We start from the raw sequence: 25,724 nt of genomic DNA, 5'->3' as shown, positions 1-25,724 counted from the left end.
AGCCTCTCCTGTTCTGTTACATTCTTAAAGTTGTATATCAAATTTAGGTTTAATAACATAGTAAGTATTGCACATACTTAAATTTCTTCCGAATTTTCTGTTCCTCTCCACCTTCACGACTTCAAAATTTCTAATAAGACATAGCCTAACTAAAACAGGACACAGTATCTTATTCCAAGACACTGTAATGCTGCACAACACATCCAGTTACCATGTTAGATTACACAGAGAAGCCATTGAAGTCCATAAACATAAACACAATTTCAACAGGAAGGAAGAAGGTTTAAAAATGAATAGGGCATGGCTTCCAGTCCTGAAAAACACAAAATGCCGTACAACTTAGAACAGCAATACAGATACAATCAGAATTTCAGCAGCCAATCCATATACAAAAGAACCCCTTAGGTAAGCTCCTCCATTAGCATGTCACAGCCCAGGAAGCTCCCACAAGATAATGACTCAGCCCTACCCCCCCCCCCCACCTGTGTAGATATAAATTACCTGCCTACCAACTTCTTCTCAATTTGACCCAGAGAGAACTCCAGTTTTCTGGGCTACACCTCTGAGGATGCCAGTCACAGTTGCTGGCAAAACATCAGGTCTCACAATGCCAAGACCACAGCCACATAGCCCGGAAAATCTACAACAAGCAATCTAATAAGACAGCTTGAACAATGTTATTTTGAAGATTCTATTATATAGAACAGATAAAAGGAAGTACTTCTTCACCCAAAGAGTAATTCAGACATGGAATTCACTGCTCCAGGAAGTGGAGGCAGCTATAAGTATAAACAACCAAGAGGGGAGTGGATAAACATATGGAGCAGAGGTCCATCAGTGGCTATTAGCCACCAGGTATAGATGGAATATTTTGTCTGGGGCAGTGATGCTCTGTATTCTTGATGCTTGGTGGGGGGCAACTGTGGGAAGGCTTCTGGAGTTTTGCTGGTGGACCTCCTGATGCCACCTGGGTTATGGCCACTGTGTGACGCAGCGTGTTGGCCATTGGACTGACCCAACATGGCTTCTCTCACGTTCTTATACTTTAACTGACAACAGCTGTCCTGAGTTTCAGGCAGAGGTCATTCACATCACCTCCAACCTGATTTATTTTTTCAACTGAAGATGCTTGGGATGGAACCAGAGTCTTTCTGTATGCAAAGCAGACCTCTACCCCTGAGCCAGGACTTTTCTCCCCCACCACTCATCCTTTTTGTGTGTCCAGCTGAGACCAGTTAGATGGAATTGTCTTGCAAATATTATAGAAGCAAAATAATTAAGAAGAAGAAGACCATAGATTTATACCCCACCCTTCTCTCTGAATCAGAGTCTCAGAGTGGCTTACAATCTCCTTTATCTTCTTCCCCCACAACAGACACCCTGTGAGGTGGGTGAGGCTGAGAGAGCTTTTTACAGCAGCTGCCCTTTCAAGGACAACACCTGTGAAAGCTATGGCTGACCCAAGGCCATTCCAGCAGGTGCAGGTGGAGGAGTGGGGAATCAAACCCGGTTCTCCCAGATAAGAGTCCGCACACTTAACCACTACACCAAACTGGCTCTCAGAAAGAGTGGAAGTAAAAAGAGGATCTGAAGCCACCTCCAGCTATCCCATATAAATGCCTCTTCTACAACACCCCAGCCACTCATTCGATCATTTGCCTTCTCATCTTGCATCTTTCCCCTTCCCCTTTTAGCTCCCCGGTGTTCCCACTGGGACCCACTGACAAAAACAACTGTCTGTAATGAGGCATGACCCACTCCTTGCAGAAACCCCATAAGGGAAAGCAGTTGCCAGATTTTGTCCCATCGAGGCTCTGCTCCGTTTATTTCAGTCATTATCTGCCCAAGCTCAGCATTTTGTTATTGTCTGCAGAGAGCTGCTGGAAACAACTGAAAAATGAGGGGGGTTGGAGAAAAGCTGATGACAGTAAATCTTCCTGCATGATTGCATTAACCCGGGTAACAGTTAAGACATTCCTGCCTCTTCCATCAACCCGTCCTTTTTACAGTAAACCTAACTACAAAGCATACAGATGAGAGGCTGCTCCTACTTCCAGGTGTTCTTTCACTTCTCCCCTCTTGTCTGAACAAACACATCTGCCAACTCTGCTGATGCAACAATAAAAAGGATTACGGTGTATAGGAATACATATCCAAATTGGAAAAGTACTGAGAGGCCCTGTTCACACAGCGTGTTGAGTCCGTGTTAAACTAACTTGGTTCTGTTCCAAATATCTTTGTTCTGGATATGATCGATCAGACTGCCATACTGCAATTCGAATCACTCCACCGTGAAACCGTCTTCTGCTGTCCACACGACAGCACCATGCAGTTTTTATTCCATTTTTATGCGTGTCAACCACATGTCCACATTATGCGCATATGTGCACATGCACATAAGTTAAAACATTATGTGGTTATGCAGTTATGCTCATATCACTAAGTAGTAAAAAAAAAATGGCGACCGTAAACTGGATGTCTGAGGCTCCTTTTGCTCCAGGACAGCCTTCAGACATCCGGAAGTTGGTCCAGATGGGGAAACTACAAGGTGAAACCGGAGAACTAAAAAAGCACCGCAAAGGAGCAGGTAACAAAATACTCTGGTTCCAAGAAGGATTGGGGTGGGGCTGCTACGAGTTAATACCGGGAGGCAGATGTTGCTGTCTGATCAACCACTTTTAATCTGGTATGAAACAGCAGCGACAACTGATTATACTGTGCGTCTGAACAGCCTCTGATAGTGCTGGAAATTAATTTGGGCAAAAGTCACTAATTCTGTATATACCAAGCAATACTCCCTCTAAGCCATTGAGTCTTGTGAGCAAAAATTATTCTTTTTGAGCTACTAGCATTACAATTGTGAGCTACTGCACAAATTAACTTGCTCTGGGGCCAGTTTTTCTGAGTTAAGACAAAAATGTGTGCACCAGAGGTTAAAAAACTGTGAGGTAGCTCACAGTAACTCAGCTTAGATGGGACACGGATACCAAGTATTTCAAAATATAATTTATAGAAACAACTTCACAATGCTGAAAATACACAAATATCAATATTGCAAATCCATCAAAGTACATTCGATCGATATCCAAGAAGCAATATTCAGAATTCCAATTCATAGCTGAGAAGCAGTGTTCAGAATTCAAACTCATCAAATTCACACGAGAATTCCTGGGTACTGTGTCTTGTTCCGGTCACCTTCGTCAATGAACTGAATGTTGTATGGGAATTAATGCAGTGATACAATTCATGATTCGGTGTAACAGTTCCACAGGTAATAACAATCACTTCTTATGGGCACTATAATATAGTGGATTTGATGTACTGAAGAGGTGAGGTGGTAGTGATAAACAGCTCTTTATTTTATTTATTTATTTATTTTATGATTTATATCCCGCCCTTCCCACCAAGTGGCTCAGGGTGGCTTACAACATAGATACAGCATGGTAGGTGGCTGCACTACAAAGACTAAGGAAATGGGCCAGCAGGGCCAACTATATACAACTCTTGGTTCCCGCACAAGCACATTATTGGATCCTTCAAACCAGCAGGGGGACTGTGATTGGTGCAGGACAGCAAGGATTTGGATCCTGCTGCCCATTGTTCCCAAGTCCCCAAGCTCCGTTCGTATGGCTCTAATGAGCCAGGCAGGGAACATCTAATTCAGTCCTCGCTTGAGTCCAGTACACAACAGGCACTATCATCATTATTTAGAGCAGGAAAAAAGCACAGATTTTCTAATGGTATAGCTTCCACTGGGTTAAGATGTTAGCCAGGGCACCACTGCTGTTGGAAAGACCAGACATGCTTCTCTGCAAATGTTGTATTTTGAAGGTAGCAGCAATTGATGAGGACATTTCCAGAGGAAATGGAGTACATTATGAAAACACACTTTATGGACAAGCCCGAGCCTTGTTAATCCGCTCTTAGCCCAATGCAACAGGAGAGCAGCAGGCACCATAGAAGACTAGCAAAATGTATTCCAGCATAAGCTTGCATGAGTCCTTGTGTGAGTCACTGCAGCAAATGTATGAAATGGACGTTATTTGGCTGATGCGTTGGAATGCAACCCGGGTTGGGTGTTTAAGGAGTATCATTTCTGAGAGCCTTTTCGGCACCCGCAGCAAATTCTTAAGGAAGCAACAATCCAAGGTTATCTTTTCGTCTCCAGGAGCTCACTTGAGAGTGTGGCTGTGAGCCTAGATCCTTTCCAGCTTTATCAGGTTAAATGGAACTGATGCCATCTAGTGGTTGTATGTTTGAATGACAGACCTTTCAAAGCTAGCCCTCTTGGCGGACTGAAATGTTCCACTACGGGTTATTGAATGTCAGTTGACTCAGAAGTGTCCTTGTTTGGGTTTTAGGTTGGAGATTATTAACAATATGCAGAAGTGGCTTTAAGATAGGTGCCAAAGGTGACCATCTGTGCTTGTTGCTTTCTTTTCCAAGCATGTCTAATCTGTGAGGAGACTACGGCGGGGAGGGGTTGTTTAATTGCCTAATTCTTCCTGTCCCCTCCCAATGGTGGCTTTCTGGTATCTCTTTCTTCCACTTTCCTGTTGCTTCTCTTTGGACTTCATATGGGGGACCCCCTCTTTTGTAAAAAGCTGGATCAGTCAAAAACATCCTGTTTCACGTATTGGCCAGTCAAAAAGTCTATGTAGTCAATGTCCTGTTTCACACATTGGCCAACCAAATACCCTAGAAAGTGTACCAGACTTCCCCTTTGTTCTTGTCCTTCCCTCCCCTCAGGAACTGGCACTAACTGCCTCCGAACATGGAAGTTCTATTCAGCCATCTTGGCTAACTGGTGAACCTGTCCTCCATTTTAGCAAGCTAATCTCCTTTTCAAATCATCTGAGGTTGGAGGCATTGAAGTAAATTCCATTGATACAGCTTGTGGCAGTGAATTCCACAAGTTGACAAACTGTTTTGTAAAGACATTTTTGTCAGTTTGGGAATCTAGAGCCCACCAATTTTGTAGGGGACCCTACATTCTAGCATCACAAAGAGGGGAAGAAAAAGTTCATTGTATCCACTTTCTTCAGTCCATACACACTTCCATGAACTTCTTTTTTATCCTGCCTTGGGGTTTTTTCTCTCTCTCCTGAACTGAAAATCCCCACATTCCTTACCTTTCCACTATCACCCTTGTCCTCTACTCAGGAATGTTTGATCTGTGAGATCAGACTTTTGCATAACTTTGTGGAATTTTCTTCCCTCTTGTTCCAATTAGTTGTTCCAGAACCTACTTGAAGGTTCCTGTACTTTTCTGATAAAACTTTGTAAGAGGGGGAGAAGCACAAAAGGTACTAAAAGGCAGAAGGAGCCTTCAGGGAAGCAGCAAGCCAGATTACATTCGCTGTCCTCAAAGAGGAATCCACAGGGCTGGATATTCTACAAGTTTAACAGCAAGAGTTCCCCCTTGAGTCCTGTTGTGAGAAAAGCAGCTTTTAAAATGCCTTAAATAAATCTCTATACAGTACAAGGTGGTGACACTGAGTAATGTTTCCCTCCCCTTCCTTAAATATTGTTGAGAAGTCCATCTCTCTGTGAAGTTAGAGCAATTTCCAGATGTTCCGCTTTTGAGAAGGAAGCTGAGGATGGTAGAATAGATCGCAAAAGATCGGCTATAGATGAATGATCATTGAGGTTTGCATTTTTGGAAAGTTCGTTTCCATTTAAAAACTGCCTCACAAACAAAACTAGCAGAGCAGGAAAGAGGTACATATATATAAACATATGAAGCTGCCTTATACTGAATCAGACCCTTGGTCCATCAAAGTCAGTATTGTGTACTCAGACTGGCAGCGGCACTCCAGGGTCTCAAGTTGAAGTTTTTCACACCTACTTGCCTGGACCCTTTTTAGTCGGAGATGCTGGGGATTGAACTTGGGACCTTCTGCTCACCAAGCAGATGCTCTACCGCTGAGCCACCGTCCCTCATTTCTTCCCTGCTCTGCTAGTTTTCTGTCAGCACTGAGCTGCTTTTTTTTTTTTAAGACTTTTCAAAGCTGGAACTTTTCTTCTGGATTCCTGAGAGGAGCATTCTGTTCTACTGCCTTCTGTAAACCAGGCCACGGTCCATGTACCCAGAGTCCCAGACCTTTAGACCTTAGGGTCGCCAGCAGTGGGTTGGGAAATACCTGGAGATTTTGGGAGGTGAAGCTTGGAAAGAGTGGGGTTTGAGAAGGGGAAGGGAGGGATCTTTTCAGGGGATAATGACAAGAGTCCACCTTCCAAAGCAGCCATTTTCTACAGGAGAATAACAGGAAAACCACCGGAAGCAATGAAATTTACACGGAAACGTGTATAAATACGTTTTAGTGCAAAACTAAGGAACACTGAGCTTTCAGCATATGAATTTTCCCACACAGTCTTTCAGTAGCCCTGTAAATCAGCTTCCTTCAAGTAGACTCAGTTGTGGGTGAATGCTTTTTTCCTCAGTGCCTGACTCCTAACGATGCGGAGAGAGTAAGGAAGGAACCGCTTATGAAAGGACTGCTCACGGTTTCGATCACTTCGTCAGCCTCCTTCTCCTGACATTACACAGAGCTTCAGCTCAGTTTTTTCAGCATGGGTCTATGCATGCTCTCATCAGTTGCTGCCTCCTTGCAAATTGAGGATGCAGTCTAGAATGGGCCCAGCACTCTCCTATGGCTGGGCAGCATGTGGCAGAGGAACTCTCATACTAGTGGTGGGATCACTTGGTTGCTGGTGTCAATCATTGTACTGAAAATTCCTCAACATGTTTTAAAGAAACTCAAGAGTTTTGGGGAATGCAGTTCACTAAGGACTGATCTAAGGAGCTCAAGTAAGGTTTTCCTCAAAATTCCACACAGCTGTTGCGTGAAGGCATGATGAAAACACAAGTGCTAACTTCCCAGGTTGTACTTACAGTCCAAGAGTTGCAGATGGAATCTAGACCTCTGTGTTGCTTCGTAATAGAACCGGCTCTTCTCTTGGCAGGTACCGACTCGTGCCCGATTTCCATTTCCCGGTGCAGTTCAATGACGTTCTCCGGGCCACAAGGCACTTCATGCATCCCGAGGTCCTGGCTCAGTATTCGGTCAACCCCAGCAGAGTTGCAATTTCTGGTGACAGCGCAGGAGGAAACCTAGCAGCGGCCGTGTGCCAAGAGGTGACCGCTCTTTTCCTGCTTACAGAATGTGTGTGTATGCCTATCTTTCCCAAACAGTGCTGTCATTCTGACCTCGACACGGCTTAACTTGGGGCCTTCAGAGAGGAATTCATTGTAATTCACCACAACTCCATTTTGGATAGCATGCAGGCTAACCAGGTTACCCTCTATGGTGGGCAACCTCCATTCCCTGTGGCCCCAGCCCCTCTTGCTTCCCAGAGCAGCAGCAGAAGCAAAACTGGGGGTGGAGACAATGTTGCTCAATGCAGCCACACTACCAGGTGAACACTCCTAAGCAATGTATCCATGTTGGGTGATGATCTAGAATGGGATGGCCAAACTTGCTTAACACAAGAGCCATATAGAATAAATGTCAGATGATGGATGGATGGATGGATGGATGGATGGATGGATGGATGGATGGATGGATGGAAGGAAGGAAACATTTGGGGAGGGAGAGGTGGAAAGAAAGCAACTTTAATTTTAAATATGTTCTCCAACCCAGCCAAAGGGGTGGTGGGGACTTCAAGAGCCACACAATATATGTGAAAGATCCACATCTGGCTCCCGAGCCACAGTCTGGCCACCTCTGATCTAGGAATTAACCTAATCTCTGGTATTTACCATAAATATTAAGTGAATTCCTAGAGTGCTGCCCAAGGCAGTAATGTCACTTCACCCAGAAGTGATATTGGGTCACCACGTTGAGCAGTGTTCCCATTCCCTGTGATCCTTCCCTTGACCCTTCCAGCTGTAGCCAGGCTATGTCTGGGAACCCTAATAGAATGGGAGAGGAAATGCAGGGGAAAGCTTCTCTGTTGCATCAGTAGCAGCCAGTGGGACCCTTACGTTGTCATTTTCCTCTTTTACAGATGAGTCAAGATCAGAATGAAACTGGCAGATTTAAACTGCAGGCTTTAATCTACCCCATCCTTCAAGCGTTTGATTTTAATACTCCATCCTATCGGCAGAACGAGTTCGCCCCCGTCCTGCCGCGATTTGTCATGGTGAAGTTCTGGGTAGACTATTTCAATGGGAACTATGAGTTTGCCCAGTCCCTGGTGGTCAACAATCACACGTCCCAGGATGTGAGCCAAGCCGGTCCTTTCAGGGACCGCGTGGATTGGACTACCCTCATCACCCCTCGTTTCAGAAAGACCTACAAACCTGTGACCCCCACCGTGGGGGAAGTGGAAATCTTGCGGGCTATCCCTTCCTTACTTGATGTCAGTGCTGCTCCATTGCTAGCCGAAAAACAGGTCCTCCGGCTGCAGCCGAAGACTTACATCCTGACTTGCGAGATTGACGTTCTGAGAGACGACGGGATCATGTACGCCAAACGGCTGGAGGATGCTGGGGTAGAGATAACCCTGGACCACTTCGAAGACTGCTTTCACGGCTGCATGATCTTCACCATTTGGCCGACCCGCTTTTTGGCAGGGATTCGCATCAGGGACAGCTATATCCAGTGGCTTCGTGAAAACCTGTGAAGAACGTCTTGCTTGCAAAAAGCAAAAACTGTCACAGGTCCAGGATGCCATGAGCTCCTTTAACACAATCTTGTGCCATCTGTTTTGAAAATGAGATTTAAGTTGCCCTGTAAGGGTGTGCCACTAACGTCTTGTCTTGAGTCTCTCTGACTTGCGTGTCGCTGCGTTGTAGGGAAAGCCACAGTACATTTCCGATCCCAAACGCGTTAGGAGGAGGCAGGTTGTATTCAGGTTTTAAATGCTGGGTGAATTTTAAAATATTGACGTGCTGACAAGTTGCAACCAACTTACAGCAACCCCTGATGGGTTGTCCAGGTCACAGAAATGGCTGGCCATTGCATAGCGACTCTTGTCTTCCATAGTGGTCTCCCATTCAAATACTAACCATGCCTAACCTTGCTTAGCTTCTGGGCTTTGATGAGCTCTGGGCTATTCAGGCTTGGTGTGTTCAGAATTGTGCTTTCCCGCTAAGTTTTGTCAGCTTCAGCTAACCTGCTGTTTGCTATTCCAAACATGTAATCGTCTTGTTCTAAATGTTTAATGTTGGTCCAGTCTGTTAAGCATCACTATCGATAGCTCAAAGCGGGGGAAACATTCTAGGTACCGGCTTGCTTAGCTTTGTAGTTCAAGGAAGAGGAATTCAGCTTACCTCCAATGTCTGGATACTGACCAAGTGTTCGCTAGTTTCCCTTCTGTGTTATTAGGAGACAGAGGAAAAGAGGCTGGTACGGTAAGCTGGATAGGCCTCATCAGGGCTTTTTTTGTAGTAGGAACTCCTTTGCATATTAGGCCACACGCCCTTGATGCAGCCAATCCTCCTGGAGCTTACAATAGGCCCTGTACTAAGAGCCCTGTAAGCTCCTGGAGGAGTGGCTACATCAGGGGTGTGTGGCCTAATATGCAAATGAGTTTCTGCTACAAAAAAAAGCCCTGAGCCTCATTATGAATGAAAGTGGCAAATGAGGGTTGCCAGCCTTCAGGTGGGGCCTGGAGATCTGCTTTTCCAGCTGATCTCCAGCTGGCAGAGATCAGCTCCTCTGGAGAAAATGGCTGAAAGGGGGACTTTACGGCATTGCACCACGCTGTGCCTCCACCCCTCCCCAAACTCTGCCCTCTCCTGGATCCACCCCCAAAGTCTCCAGGTATTTTCAACGCAGACCTGGCAACCCTACACTGAATGCATGGACATCCTGCATGTAAATAGGTAAGAAAGAGCCCCTGTGTGTTCATTTTACAAATGAGACTGGGGACCAGCAGCTGGATAAGGGTGCAGTTTCAGCCATGTGTTCAGCTGTTCATGCAATGAATGTAACATGGGAATTGCACAGTGTGCTACAGAGAAAAATCGGAGCCCATACAGATGAGCCCTCTATAAGTCGACTGAACATACGGAGAGGGAGAGCTGGCATCAGTGTGGTGGCCGGGCCATACACAGGGACACTTTCTCCACCCCTGTGCCCTCTGTCCCTCCCTGCACATTCAGTCAGCATACAGAGTGGTCTTGGGTTGAGGGCTGGAGGGTCTGCTACAGAGAGACTGGGCGTACATTCAGTGTGGCTTGTAGAACTTGTAAGCTGTGATAAGGAATCCTGTGCCTCTTCTGCAAAATCCAGAGAGTTGCATCCTCAGCCAGCTATCCCAGTGACCCATCGCCTCTGCTTCGGACGAAGAATAGCTGCAGTGGTGGTGGATCAAGCCCAAAATGCAGGAAGCTTCATGGCAAGAGTGGAGGAGGATCTCTCCTGGGAAGCTGAGGGAACAGTCCCGTCTCCTATCTGCCTCAAGCATCAGTCAGGAAAGGAGGTCTCAAATGCTGCTCCATACACTGCCCTTCAGTCCCTACCAGCTTTTGCACTCTTACCCCATTCCCCTTTCCTCTCTGGCCCAGCTTTGTCTGCACAACTCCCACGGTCCCTGGCAAAGCATTCTCAGTGGCCCCAAAGAGCCCTTCTTCTTTCTCCAGCAGAACAGCTGGTAGGATCCAGCCCTAGGATGATATAGCTGAAAGGAGCCATACAGGCCAACCCCCTGCGCAAGGCAGAATCAGCCTACAGCGTCCCTGACAAGTGTTTGTCCAGCTGCTGCTTGAAGACTGCCAGTAAGGGGGAACTCGCCATCTCCCTAGGCAGAAGATTCCACTGCTTAACTCCTCTTACTGTAAAAAAAACCACACCCAAAACACTACCCTAATATCCAGCTAGTTCCTTTCCACCTGGAATTTTAACCCATTATTAATAGTCCTCTCCTCTGCTGCTAACAGGAACAGCTCCCTGTCCTCCTCTGATAGCCTTTCAGACTGGGTTGTTGTTTTTTTTTTTGTAGCAGAAACTCCTTTGCATATTAGGCCACACACCCCTGATGTAGCCAATCCTCCAAGAGCTTACAGTAGGCCCTGTAAGCTCTTAGAGGATTGGCTACATCAGGAGTGTGTGGCCTAATATGCAAAGGAGCTCCTGCTCGCAAAAAAGTCCTTCTTTCAGATATTTAAAGAGAATAATCACAGCCCTCCTCAACCTCTTCCCAAGTCCCTAGGCCTTTCCTCATGGTCTCCAGGAACCTGATAATCTTCATTGGTGTTTTCTACCTGCTCCGTTCTATCCACATCCTTTTTGAAGAGTAGTACTCTGTGCAAGCAGTTTAAAACTGCTGCTGGCGTTTAAAGGGCGAGCTTTTAATCTGCAAGATAAATGGGTGTGCAACATTAAGATTCTTCCCTTATACCAGGGGCTGCTTACACACCCAGTGGGACCAACTTCTCGCATGAGCCCAGCCTTATCTTCCTGTAATTGTCTCAAAACTCCAGTGTTAAGTGGTTAAATGTGGGTCTTCTGGACTGTTTTTTAGAGTAGAATTTGCCTCTCTTTCTAGTCTTTTTTTTTTTTTTTAACCAGAATCTCTGCGTTCACTTGATATGTTTTGTATTCTTATATGTAACTTGAATGCTCTTCATTGGTGAAGTGTAATTTATCTGCATGAAGTGGTTCTCCTTCTTAAGTATGCAAGCAAGTGCTTTTCCGCATGGAGAAAAACCTCTTGTTAGTTAATAGCATCTTTGGCAAGAGGATCCTGGTAACTGGCAAGTACTGGAGCGCCCTCTGGTGGACTGCTTTCTACCTCCGGTTCTCTAGAAAAATCTTTTTCTTTTCATTTATAAAGGGGTGGCTGGGTGTTAATAGTTTGAAAGCATGTCTGCTTTGATACATGTCTCTCTCCCCTTTCCCTGGCCATCGATCATTCCGCCTTCATAAGGAATATTTTCACTTAATTGGAAGATTTGGCCAGTAACATCTTAAAAAACAAGATTTCCAGCGCATAAGCCTTCTAGTGTCAAAACTCCCTTTATCAGATACAAAAGCTTACGCCCTGGAACCTTGTTGGTCTTTAAGGTGCTGCTGAACATGAATCTTGCTTTTCTGTTGCAGACCAACACGGCTGCCCACCTGAACCTTTGTTTTAATTGGTGCATCCAGGGCTTTTTTCGTAGCAGGAATTCCTTTGCATATTAGGCCACACACCCCTGATATAGCCAATTCTCCAAGAGCTTAGAGGGCCGGCTATAAGGATTGGCTACATCCAAAAGGATGCTCCAGAAGGATTGGCTGCATCCAGGGGGTGTGGCCTAATATGCAAAGGAGTTCCTGCTATAAAAAAAGCCCTGTATCCATTACCAACAAGTGGCCAACCCAGTGTCTACTACTACCTAAGCTACCTACTATAGATATTTGAAGCTGGGCTACAGCAGGTTTCTCCCTGGAGATTAAAGTGGGGGAGGGGGAGATATGCTTGAATCTGCTTGCATACCCTGAAACAGCAAGATTGTTTCGAATAGTTTATTCTCTGACATCCTTTGAGCCAGCTTTAAAAAAAAAAACCCCAAAAACTCCTTATTGCTGAGTATCGCGCATCAGCCCTGAGATCAGTCTGTTTGCTGACCTGTGAATGACCTTACACTCTGTTAAGTCCACCCCTTGCCTTCAGTAAGCTTAGAAAGGTATAATTCTGCTTGGGACAAGTGCATTATAATTGTTGTAACTGCAACTTCCCTCTTTCTGCTTCTTAGAGGCCTTTGCTTCAGTCCACCAGGGAAGAGCCATCCACAGAACTGGCATTCCAGGCAGCCAATCCCGCAGCATCTCTCGATGCACACCCATTTCACAATATTTACCTCAGTGTTGTCGGACATTTTTTAAAAAAAAAAAAAAAAACATGGATACTCCTCCTTGATGTTTGCATAGTCAGACTCTGCAAGGTTATCCTTCGAATTCTTTGACCTTTTACTCATGTTGTGAAAATCGACGCTATTTCTTCAGCCTAGTTCTGTCTTGACTGGACCATTGTGGGGCAGGCAGACTCTCGCTTCTTGGAATGTCCCCACATGAAAAGCAAATTTTAAAAGCTGCATGCCTGGGCAAAGCGTAGGAGTTCTTCAGTATGGAAGAGCAGCCAGTTATGTGCACTTCCTACCCTGACTAGGGACAGAAAGTGGCTTACATTATTCTCTGTTTTATCCCCACAACAACCAGGTGAGGTAGATTTGGATATGTGTAACTGGCCCAAGGTTACCTATTGAGCTGCCAGGGCCAAGTGGAAACACAAACCTGGGTCTCCCATAGTTTAGTGCACTGTTTCCCATTTGCAGGGTACTGAGCCACGGAAGCCTCACTACCAGGTCACAAGAAAAGCCAAAGCTAGCCCCGCCCCCAGCAAAGCATGACCTCTGCTCTGCTTCCTTCCTTCCACCGTCTCTCTGTTGTGCAGAGAAAAGCTAGCCTTGAAGACTGATATAGGCTGCAAAGCCTGAGCTCCGTTTGTCTTCCTTCCCCCATCTCTGTGTTGTGCAGGGGAAAGCTAGCCTTGAAGACTGACACAGGCTGCAAAGCCTGAGCTCCATTTGGCTTTCTTCCTTCCCCTGTCTCTGTGTTGTGCAGAGAAAAGCTAGCCTTGACGACTGACAAAGACTGCAAAGCCTGAGCTCTGTTTGGCTTCCTTCCTTCCCCTGTCTCTCTGTTGTGCAGAGAGGAGCTGGACTGCCTCTCCTTCCTTCTCCCCCTGTCCCAGTGTTTGAAAGAAAAGCTGGCATCCACTGGCACTTTAGATCCATGAAGTGTTCTTCGGGGTATGAGCTTTCATGTACCTTGCAGTATGTTCTTTTGGGGAGATTTCCCCGGGAGGCCTGGACGGCAAAGACGGGGTGTGTGTGTTTTTTCAGCCAAGAGGGGTGAGGAGTGGGCATTCCAGTAGCTATTTTTTTTTACCAAACAACCCCTGAGCAGAATTGTTGCTGGCTGGGGTAATCGGATGGTGAGTAAGGCTTCCCCCCCCTCCCGCTTTGTCCCCCTTCTTTTTCCCTCTGCAAGGGATGCTCTGTCTGTATTCTTGGTGCTGGGGGTGGGGGGAAGCAACAGTGGGAAAGCTTCTAGTGCCCTGGCCCCAGTGGTGGACATTCTGGTGCTTTTTGGGCATTGTATGAGAGAATTTTGGACTGGATGGTCCACTGGCTGGATCCAACATGGCTTCCCTTATGTTCTTTCTTTTCCTTCCATTTCATTCTTTCCCTTTCTTTCTTTCCTTCCATTTTTACTGGATGAAACGTTTCTGTTCATCATACTGTTGTTGCAGACATAGGAGCTCTGTCAATGAAAAATTGGCACCCCCAGTTGTAGCCAGCTGGCCTTTCTGTGAGATTTCTGTGTGAGTGAGAGAGGTGTGGGGCAGAAAGAGATTATTGATTACTGCTGTATATCTCAACAGCACTGGAAGTGATGGTACTATGAACTTTGCACCATTTTACTGGTCCTGCTTTTAACAGCTGTCTGACACCAAAATTAAACTCTTCCTGTAGATATTAAAAAGGATGATAGAAGTTCACTGGCTAAATATCTGCACAACAGGTTGCTTTTAAAGGCATGGGAAACACAGCCAGTAAAAAGCTGCAAGCCCCTCATAAATATCCTTTTGGGGATAACTGCAGAAAAGCTTGTATGAACTTGAAATTAATTCATTAATTGCAGTACAATTCTCAGCTACCTTTCACAGTAATTTCCCATTGTTTCAGTCAAGGAAAAGTATGAAAAATAGCTATCAAAAGATTTTCTTGAGGAAGAGTTCCAGTAGCAGCAGCTGAAGGAAGGGCCTACTAAATGCGTCAGCATATTTTGAGGTACAGCAGCTGCCAGGGCCCAGTGTAGGTGGTACACAGCGCTGGCATTCCTGATGGCAATGGCAACAGCACTTCCAACTGCATACACTGGCCAGTGCTGTTGAGGAAGGGGTGTGTAGGTGGTGCAGGCAATTGAACATGGGCATTAGGAGTGCTTGCAAGCTGGATAAGAACACACAGATAGGTGCATGCAGGTGTGAGGGTGGAAAGAGAGGACCCTGGGAATGTATGAAAAAGTTGCAGACCACCCACTTTCCACCCCCATTTTGGCTCAGCATGAGTTTCAGATAGATTTTTCTGAAAATGAAGTTACTTCAGAAGAAGAGGCAGGTTTGGGGGAGTGCCCTGGAAGTGACATCACAGGAAAAGGTGGAGTTTTAGTTTTGGTGGAGTTTGGTTCAGTGTTCTGGAAGTGACATCACTTGGCCCTTGACCTGGGAGTGACACCACAGGAAATGACATAATTCTTGTCTCCCGACTCCACCCCCAAAGTCTCCTGGCTCCACCCCTGAATTTTAGTGGGCCACGAAGGAGAAGTGTAAAAATAACTGGGGCACGAGAAAGAAAAGTTCGGAAAACTGGTCTAGTGTGACATTCTAACCTCTATAAATATGCCCATTTGTCACTGCAAGAATGAGGCTGTCACCTGCAACAGATAGTTGTCACTGACTTTGTTTTGACTTGCAAAGTAATTCTTTACTTTTTCAGCAACTCCTGTTTTGGTTTTTTGATGCAGCAGTCATCTTCTTCCGACAGTTACACGCCTGGCTCTTTATTATCTGCCAAAAGCATAGGTGAGTGGTAGGCCAATTGGTAAATTATGTGTTAGCCATTTTGGTGGTGGGGGGGGCCTGCCTGGTGCTTACAACCCAAGTCTGTGAAGAAGTTAAAGCACTTTAAAAATTTAGTGTGGTAATAGCTCTGTGCAGGCATAGCCCAGATCAATAGGAGGCTGAAGGCAGAAACTGAGCCTCTCTCGGTGTGGCTCAAATTTAATTAAACCTTTTTTTAAGGTGGAGGAAGCTTCTGTGCTGGTCTTCTGCCACCTCTCTTCACCTCATTATTAGCCCTCTTTTCCTCCAACAGCCATGCCAAGATCAGTAGCCTGGGGTCCATCCAGTTTTAGCTTTTACAAGACATACAGTCCTCCGCTGGAAAGCATGCACTAGAGAAGATCAGGACTTTTTTAGTAGAAAAAGCCCAGCAAGAAGTAATTTGCGTATTAGACCACGTCCCTGACATCACCATTGTTTCATACAGGGCTTTCATTGTAGAAAAAGCCCAGTGGGAACTTATTTTCATATTAGGCCACACCCTCTGGTGTCACCATTGTTTCACACGGCTTTTCTTGTAGAAAAAGCCCAGTGGGAACTCATTTGAATATTAGGCCACACCCCCTGGCACCAAGCCAGTCGGAAATGCATTCCTGCTCAAAAAAAGCCCTGGAAAAGATCATGAGAACAAATGTGCAGTCTTAACTCACTGAAAGTTGAGTGATACCGAGTGCACTTGCTTTTCTGCTTGCTTTTAAACATTCAAGTTAAATAAAGCAGGAATTCTGAAACTTTCTTGGAGGATAAATGTGCAGTTGCAGTTGACTTGTGGCAACCCTGTCGGGTTTCAAGGCACAAGAGACAGAGGATGGTTGCCATTGCCTGAGACTGCATCATGACCCGGGGCTTCCTGTCTAAGTACTAATCGGGGCAGACCTCTCTTAGCTTCTGAGATCTGACAAGATTGGGTGTAATGACCTCCATAATGTTCTATCATTAACAGCCTTGCTCAGGTCCTGCAAACTGAGTCAATCTATCTCATGTAGGATCTTCTTTGCCTTGAACTTTTCCTAGCAATACTGTGTTTTCCAGTAGTACAGAGATTGAGTCCAGTGGCACCTTTTAAGCCCACAAAGTTTTATTCAAGCTATAAGCTTTCATGTGCGTGCACACTTTTTCAGATAACAGTAACTCTTGATTTCTCATAACATGACTGAAGTTTTTACAAGCATCAGTTTAGTTATTGATCTTTGAGGCTTGATTTGATCTGGAACCCATCAATTTGTCTTGTTGGCAGGCCACAGCGAAGGTATGAATTCAAAAGGGTACTGTGCAAACTTCCCCTTCTTTGTCAATGGAGACCTCTTTAAGTCTACCATCCTAAAACATGTTTTCCTGGAAATAAATTCAGCTGAAATCAGTGGTACACAATCCCAGAACAAAGGTTAGGCTATTTTTCATGTGCTTGGATCAGGCTTGGAATGTATGAAAATGTCTTTTTCCCACCCATCTGTTTTTTATTATCATAAGCAGGGCTGCAATCCTAGGTGCCCTTACGTGGGAGAAAGCTGTGTTTTAACCCAGTGAGACTTATTTCTGTGTAAATATACACAGGATCAAGCTGGAAGTCTTTAATCCTAGATATACCCATACGGGAGCCAGCTTCATTAAATGTTAACAGGGATTGTGACTGTAGTTTTAATCTAGCAAAAATGGTGCACCCTGATGTCAAAAAGCTTGGAGAACCACTGTATTGAACTGCGATGCTTTTACATTTTCTGTCTGTACTTGTAAACATTTTCAAGAGCCCGAAGCAAATATTAACAGACTTCATATTCACCACATTGGCTTAGTGTGGCCTTCCCACCCTTTAGTTCCAGACGTGAAACAAGGTTGTGAAACTAAGTAAAAAAAGAAGAAAAAAGATCCAAATACCTTTGTCTCCAGTCTTATTTGATCACTTTTATTTTCTAAAGGATGGTTGATTTGCCTTAGGATCGTAACCTGGGGAACAGGCTGTGGTTCGGTGGTAGAGTATCTGCTTGGCATGCAGAAGGTCCCAGGTTCAATCCCTGGCATCACAAGCTAAAAGGACTGGGTAGTAGGTAGCGTTGCCAGCCCCCCCACAATCACCATTGGAGGATGGGGGGGTAGGGTTACAGGATTCTGGTTGGGAAAACCGCTGGAGATTTGGGGAATAATGGAGCCTGGGGAGGACAGAGACCTCAGTGGGATCGAATCATAGAGGTGGAAGGGACCTCCAGAGTTATCTAGTCCAGCCCCTTGCACAATGCAGGAAACACCTCCCCCCAGGGCTTTTTTTGTAGCAGGAACTCCTTTGCATATTAGGCTACACCCCCCTGATGTAGCCAATCCTCCAAGAACTTACAGGGCTCTTAATACAGGGCCTACTGTAAGCTCTTGGAGGATTGGCTACACCTGGGGTGGGTGGCCTAATATGCAAAGGAGTTCCTGCTACAAAAAAAGCCCTGCCTCCCCCTAAATTCACAGGATCTTATTTATTTATTTATTTGTAATTTATATCCCGCCCTTCCCACCAGGTGGCTCAGGGTGGCTTACAACATATAAAAACTAACATAGAATATAAAATTAAGCATAAAAGGTTAACATTTCATAATTTACATAGTTAAAATCTAGACATTTGTCACGGTTATATTCGTAAACATTAAAACCATACAGCGATCTTACAGCTACACTCAGTTCAAGTTCAGTGCCGGTTAGTTGTGGGCCAGCCGGAAGAGGACTGTCTTACAGGCCCTGTGGAATTGAGCAAGGTCCCGCAGGGCCCTTACCTCTTCCGGCAGCTGGTTCCACCAGGAAGGGGCCATTACGAAGAAGGCCCTGTCCCTTGTAGTTTTCAAATGGGCTTCCTTTGGCCCGGGGACAACAAGGAGATTTTGAGTTCCTGATCTCAGTACTCTCTGGGGAACGTGTGGGAAGAGACGGTCCCTCAGGTAGGCAGGTCCTAGGCCATATAGGACTTTAAAGGTAATGACCAGCACCTTGTACCAAACTCGGTAGAGTATTGGCAGCCAGTGCAGAGCCCGGAGTCCCGGCTGGATGTGCTCCCATCTTGGGAGCCCCAATAACAACCGGGCGGCGGTGTTCTGCACCAGCTGCAATTTCCGGGTTCGGCACAGGGGCAGCCCCATGTAGAGGGCATTGCAGTAGTCCAACCTCGAGGTGACCGTTGCATGGATCACCGTTGCTAGATCGTCGCGCTCCAGGAAGGGAGCCAGCTGTCTTGCCCGCCTAAGATGGAAAAATACGGACTTGGCAGTGGCTGCTATCTGGGCCTCCATTGTTAAGGAAGGCTCCAGTAGTACCCCCAGGCTCTTGACCCTATGCGTCACAATCAGCGGCGCACCATCAAAAACCGGAAGGGGGATTTCCCTTCCCAGACCCCGACGGCCCAAGCAAAGGACCTCTGTCTTCGCCGGACTTAGCCTCAGCCCGCTCAGCCTGAGCCACCCAGCCATCCCATCTTCATTGCTGTCAGAAGAATGCCACCCAGCCATCCCACCCACCCATCTTCATTGCTGTCAGATGGCCATCTACCCTCTGTTTAAAAACCTCCAAGGAAGGATATAATGCCATAGAGCCACCCTACAAAGCATCCATTTTCTCCAGGTGACTAATCTCTGTAGTCTGAAGATGAGCTGTATTTTGGGGGGAGGACTCCCAGGTCCCATTTGGAAGCTGGCATCCCTAGTAGTAGGCGGTGGGGAAGACCTCTGTGTGATACACTGGAGAGCCACTGTCAGTCTGGGTAGACAATACCGGCCTTGAAGGATCTCATTAGGTATGAGGCAGGTTCAGGCATTCTTGTGTGTTGTAATATTCTGATTATTTGTTTAGCCGTTTGCATTGCAGTTGCCTGTTAGAAGTGTTGAGGATCTGTTAGACTTGCCACCCCCACCCATTCTGATCTTGTACAAAATGCAAGCTTCTCTTTCATTAAGCTTCTGTTACTTCCTTCTAGAAGATGGTCTTGTCATCTAGGACTAACCTTTGTTCTCTAGAGTGGTATTTTATACCTTTGCATCACCATTTCCAAACTGCCAGAGTTCTCCATATGCAAAAGCACCCAATGACTATCAATAGTCCCTCCTTTTCTTCCTGTCAAAAGAATTTGCATATACAGAAAGGGGGGGAGGACAAGGGGCGGGGCTTTCCCAGTTTGCTATTAAGTAACAGGAAGTGTGCTTGACGGTTTCTCTTCAAATAAAACCATTACAACTTCCTTCTGTGCCCGGATAGGTAGATGCTAGTTTCTGTCAAACTTGAGAAATTCACACCTCCCCCTCCCCTCTAAAATCAAGTTAAATGCCATGAGAAAGAGAAAGGTCAGATCTAGAATAGTCCCAGCTGAGAATAAGTCATTCAATCTGGGAATACCCAAGGGATACCCAAAGTCACTTAAAATATCAGTCCCCTGACCTCCACTAGATTCTCGCAGTGAGCCTCCATGGCAAATTGGGGATTCGAACCTGGGTCTCCCAGATCCTACTCTGACACTACCCTCTACACCACTAATGTCTGTGTGTCTGAACACAAAAGTGTCAGAGCTTCCACCCACAAAAGAGGTTGCCTGCTGGTCTCTGCATGATTCCTTATTCTGACTGTGATTTGATTTATTAGATTTTTAGCCCTCCCTCCCCTACACAGTGGGTAACAACAATTCTAAAACAATAAATATAACTATTAAAACAGTTCCTACCATTCTAGTTCCTAACACACACACACACCCCATCTTCTGGGCATGGAGCAGGTGTCACTGGGGATGTATGTATGTGGGGGAGGTATTTGTGAATTTCCTGCATTGTGCAGGGGGTTGGACTGGAGGCCCCTTCCAACTCTATGATTCTAATTAACAGCAAACAGAGGGCACATAGAGCAACTGATACATCTTATCTAAGGGATAGTTCCCTTATAAGCTGGTGTTGAAAACAAAAACGGGGCACTACTTATCAGTACTGAATAATTCTGGCCCATAACTGAATACAAGAAGAAGAGTTGGTTTTATACTCTTGGCCTTTACTACTTGAAGGAATCTCAGAGCAGCTCACAGTCTTCTTCCCTTCCTCTCCCCACCACAGGCACCTTGTGAGGCAGGTGGGGCTGAGAGAGTTCTGAGAGGACTGTGACTGGCCCAATGTAGGCTTCATGTAGAGGAGTGAAGAATCAAACCAAGTTCTCCAGATTAGAGTCCACCATTCTTAACCACTACACCGCAGCTGGCTGTTGTTTAACAAATCCCAGTATAGAAATGCTGCTGAATTACCTAGAACAAGAACTCATGCAAAAACAGGATAGAGAAGCTCCTCTGTTTCATATATTTTTATTCTACTCTCCCTACAAGAAACTCAGGCCAGCGTGCCTGGCTTTCCCTTGTTTTATTCTCCCAGCAAACCTATAAGTTAGGACAGTGTCACCCAGCAAGCTTCAAGGCAGACAGGAGATTTGAACCCAGTTCTCTCAGGCCCTTGTCCAACACCACTCCCCCATACTGCCTCTCTTTTGAGTGCGCATTATGGGTAGCCATGATGGTCCATACCAAGACTCCAAAAGAGTCTTGTGTTCTTCAGAATTCTCCCATCGGCTCTCTAAAGAGAGAGAGAGAAGAAGAAAGGAAAGGAAAAGTGTTTCAAGACAGAGGAGAGATTGGCCCAGGGATCCTGGAAGTTTTTTGCCTTCCTCTGGGCATGGAGTGGGGGAGGGCAATGGGAGAATGTGTGGGGGAGTCGCTGTGAATTTCCTGCACTGTGCAGGGGGTTGGACTAGATGACCCTTGGGGTTATTTCCAGCTCTGATGATTAAAGGGTTACATGACAGAAGTTCGCAAAAATGTGCGTGGGATAGAGCAGTTAGAGAAGAAAGTACCAACTTGTGGCCATTCAATGATAATAATGAACAGTAAGCTTAGAATAGACAAAGGAAATACATCTTCACCCAAAGAGTAATTAACATGTGGACTTCACTGCTGCAGGAAGTGGTGGCAGCTACAAGCATCAGCGACAGCTTCAAGAGGGGATTGGATAAACACATGGAGCAAAGGTGGCCACTCTGAACTCAACAGGAACTACATTGTGAGAAGTGTACATAGGGTTAAAAACCTGGGGCATTCTTGCACAACTACACAAGACTTTTGAAGTGTTTTTGTTAACTCCATTAGACCTGAGCCAGGGTGGTATAGCGGTCAGACTGCCAACCTTGAAAGCTTGCGGGGTGACCTTGGGACAGTCACGTGCTTCCAGACTAACCTACCACGCAGGATTGTTGTGAGGATAAAATGAAGGAGAAGAAAACAATACTCTGCTTTGAGCAGAAAGGCCAAAGTATGAAGTAAATAAATAGGTCTGAAGCATTGCCGTTGTATACAAGCTTAAAGGTAATCCCCCGTGCAAGCACCAGTAGTTCTGACTCTGGGGTGATGTCACATCATGAGGTTTTCACCACAGATTTTTAATGGGATGGTTTGCCATTGCCTTCCCCAGCCATCTACACTTTCCCCCCTAGCAAGCTGTGTACTGGGTATGCAAACCTATCAGGCAGTAAATTCCATGATATTCACTGAGAGTCGAGGTGCCTAAGATTGGGATGACTTTCCCTTTCTTCTGCAACCAGCTGAAACTTGTTTCACATGCAGATGCATTTAAACTTCAATCTACCAAATGCTTTTTCATTATTCCACTGAACTGAGCAGATAATTGGAAATGGGCCTGGCTGCTCTATGTTGCACTGTTTTGTCTGATTCAGTGTTTAATGGTGAAAGCAGTTTATTATTCAAGTTTTGCAAGCTTGTTGCAACCACTATAATTTGCCTGGGAAAACAGCCCTGGGAAGACAGGATGTTGGGGTGGGGGGGCATCGCTCAAGCAGAAAGGAACGGAGCTTTTAAAAGGAAAAGGCCAGTAGATGGCACTGCTGAAAGTAACCTTGAAGTTTCAGAAATCTCTCTTTTGACAATGCTGTTGAATGCAAGATTCAGGGCAGAAAACAGGTATTTCTTCACGTGGCTATTGATTTAAAAAGGTAAAGGTAGTCCCCTGTGCAAGCACCAGTCGTTTCCAACTCTGGGGTGATGTCACTTTCACAACGTTTTCATGGCAGACTTTTTACGGAGTGGTTTGTCATTGCCTTTCCCAGTCATCTACACTTTCCCCCCAGCAAGTTGGGCACTCATTATACCGACCTCGGAAGGATGGAAGGCTGAGTCAACCTCGAGCTGGCTACCTGAACCAGCTTCCACTGGGATTGAACTCAGGTCCTGAGCAAAGAGTTCAGACTGCAGTACTGCAGCTTTACCACTCTGCACCACGGGGCTCTTGATTAGATTGTGAAATTCACTGCCCAGCAGATATTGGGTTTAAAAACTAAATTTTGTTTTGACTTTTTAAGGGGGAACAGAATAAATAAAAGGAATAGGGGGGAAAGAATAAAAGGTACATTTACAAAAACACAGTCCAGAGGGCAAGTTTTGTGGGTGTTAAGGACCATCCTTGATTAAAATATGTGTATGTGTAGAAAAAATATATGACACGGTAGCTTAAGAAACCACTGCAACAACCAACTCGACTTATTCTGCAAATTTTCTCATCATTTTTATCCTGTCTTATCACTTTTACCAATTACATCTCCCAAGCAAACTGGAAATATGGTTGCCAACAACACAGCCTGCCTCACCTGGGTGCCTTTTAAAGATGCATTTTTTTGCAACATGGAAGGAAACAGTCTTGAGTGTAACTTGCCGCACATCAAACTTTTTTCAAAGACATGGCTACAGGGAAGGTTGAAAGATAGCCCCAGTTCCATTCAAAACCACCGGATAATGCAAAATTTGAGTCCGGTGGCTCCTTTCAGACCAACAAAGTTTAATTATGGGTATAAACTTTCATGCACATGCACACTTCTTCATATATCTGAAGTGTGCATGCACGCAAAAGCTTATATCCAGCATCAGGGGTCGTTTTGTAGAAAAATAGATGGTGGAGCTCATCCAGGGATTGTTATGCAGCTGCACCTATTATTCAATGGTGGGGAGGAGGAGGAGGAGGAGGAGGAACCCTCAGAAAGGTTCAGGAGCTGTGCTCCTGTGAGCTCCTGCTGAATCCAAGGTCTGCCCAGCATTAAACTTTGTTGGTCTGACAGAGCTTCGAAGAAACTACATGTAAGGACTTTTAGAGCTGCAGAGTTAACAAAAGGTTATAAACAATGGACAGCCAGAATGACTTCAGTAAATCCTCCAGGAAACAGCAGTTAAATATAAGCCCTGTGGTAAAGACAGCAGCTTTGTTATGCCTACTGCAATTTATGCAAAGTTCTTAACCCCTTGCAGAATGGCACAGATGTCTGTAGGGTTGCAAGTGCCAGGTTGGGCAATTCCAGGAGTGGAGCCTGGGATTTGGGGGGAGGAGAGCCCTCACTGGGATAGGATGCCATGCAGTCCACCCTCTAAAGCAGCTGTTTTCTTCAGCAGAATCAATCTCTGTCATCTGAAGACCATTCAAGAGCCAGTTTGGTGTAGTGGTAAAATGCATGGACTCTTATTTGGGGAACCGGGTTTGATTCCCCACTCCTCCACTTGCACCTGCTGGAATGGTCTTGGGTCAGCCATAGCTCTCGTAGGAGTTGTCCTTGAAAGGGCAGTTTCTGGGAGAGCTCTCTCAGCCGCACCCACCTCACAGGGTGTCTGTTGTGGGGGAGGTAGACAAAGGAGATTGTGAGCCACTCTGGGATTCGGAATGGAGGGCAAGATAGAAATCCAATATCATCTTCTTCTTCATCATCATAATTCTGGGAAATCTCTACGGTCCCTACCCTCTCTTTCTAGGTTCAGTTCACACCAGTGAGGTATAGTGGTTAAGGGGTCAAACTAGAGACTGAGGAATCCAAATCTGAATTCCCTCAAGTGCCATGAGTGACCTTAGGCCAGTCACACACTCTCTCAGCCTAACCTACCACACAGGATTGTTGTGTGAGGCTCGAACGAAAGAGTGGAGGTGAAAGACAGGATATACATAAAGAAATAAGGTACCGATTCTTACTTCGAAAGCTGTTCACAGCCTGCACAATCGCAGGGATGCCTCTCCCTATATCAGAGGTGGCCAAACTGCAGCTCAGGCACTTTCACACATATTGTGTGGCTCGCGAAGCCCCCATTACCCCATTGGCTAGTTTGGAGAAGGCATCTCTCTCTTTAAATTGCTTCTCCAAGCCAAGCAAGCTGGCAGTATGGAGAATACATTTAAAGTTAAAGTTGCTTTCTTTCCACCTCCTTCCCCTCTCCCCATCTGTTCTTTCTTTCTTTCTTTCTTTCTTTCTTTCTTTCTTTCTTTCTTTCTTTCTTTCTTTCTTTCTTTCTTTCTTTCTTTCTTTCTTTCTTTCTTCCATCCATCCATCTGACATTTACTCTCTGTGGCTCTTATGTTAAGCGAGTTTGACCACCCCTGCCCTATATGAACCGACCCCTCAGTTGTGTGCTTCATAACCATCCCTCCCCTCAATGCTTGTTTCCTGAGTCATACAGTACAACTTCTGCCCACCATCTGCAAGGCTGGCACCATCAGATTGCTTCCACCAGCCATCTCTTGGTTGTACAGCCTGTTTAGCCTAGCCCTGAGTGTATTTTGCAAACTGTCGGTCTGGTCTGCCCTATTGTTTTTTCCTCTGGTTTTCATTCCAGAGGATGAGCCACACTAGTCCACCCCAGCAAAAATCAACAGGTGTTTTGTGGCTTATTCAAGATGAACAAGTTTTTATTGACACATGAGCCTCTTGTGGATCACAGCCCACAGCATTCCATTGTCTGTTGTTTAGACATCTTAATATGCTTTCCATCCACTGTGACCATATCATAAGAACAAAAGAGAAGCCATTGGCCCACCCAGTCCAACCCTCTGTGTCACATGGTAGCCAAAACTTCTCCTTGGGGTTTACTTGGGCAAAAAGGCAGGCTTTAAAAAACAAGCCAAAAACTAGAAATAAGTAATGGCAATCACATTCACGATGTGAATGCGCCGCATTACAAGACGGAACTTTTAAAAACTCTGGGGAAAGAACTGAAAAATAACACTATTATACTATGCATTTTCATAGAATTATAGAGTTGGAAGGGACCTCCAGGGTGATCTAGTCCAACT

At 45.5% G+C, this 25,724-nt stretch overlaps 1 protein-coding gene across 1 annotated transcript in view; it reads left to right on the top strand.

Annotated features, from left to right (window-relative positions):
• NCEH1 (neutral cholesterol ester hydrolase 1) overlaps positions 1 to 8,755 on the top strand; it is a 39,870-nt gene extending 31,115 nt beyond the window's left edge. The window contains exons 4-5 of the mRNA XM_060242520.1: positions 6,967 to 7,138; positions 8,011 to 8,755. Of these exons, the coding sequence (XP_060098503.1) occupies positions 6,967 to 7,138; positions 8,011 to 8,628 (790 nt within the window). The 3' untranslated portion in view covers positions 8,629 to 8,755. The remainder of the gene's footprint in view (positions 1 to 6,966; positions 7,139 to 8,010) is intronic.
• Positions 8,756 to 25,724: the final 16,969 nt, after the last annotated feature.

The sequence above is a fragment of the Heteronotia binoei genome, chromosome 6 (assembly GCF_032191835.1).
Source record: "Heteronotia binoei isolate CCM8104 ecotype False Entrance Well chromosome 6, APGP_CSIRO_Hbin_v1, whole genome shotgun sequence".
Classification (NCBI taxonomy): domain Eukaryota; kingdom Metazoa; phylum Chordata; class Lepidosauria; order Squamata; family Gekkonidae; genus Heteronotia; species Heteronotia binoei.
The sequence above is the reverse complement of the archived record's forward strand: the minus strand, read 5'-3'. Positions and strand labels throughout refer to the sequence as shown.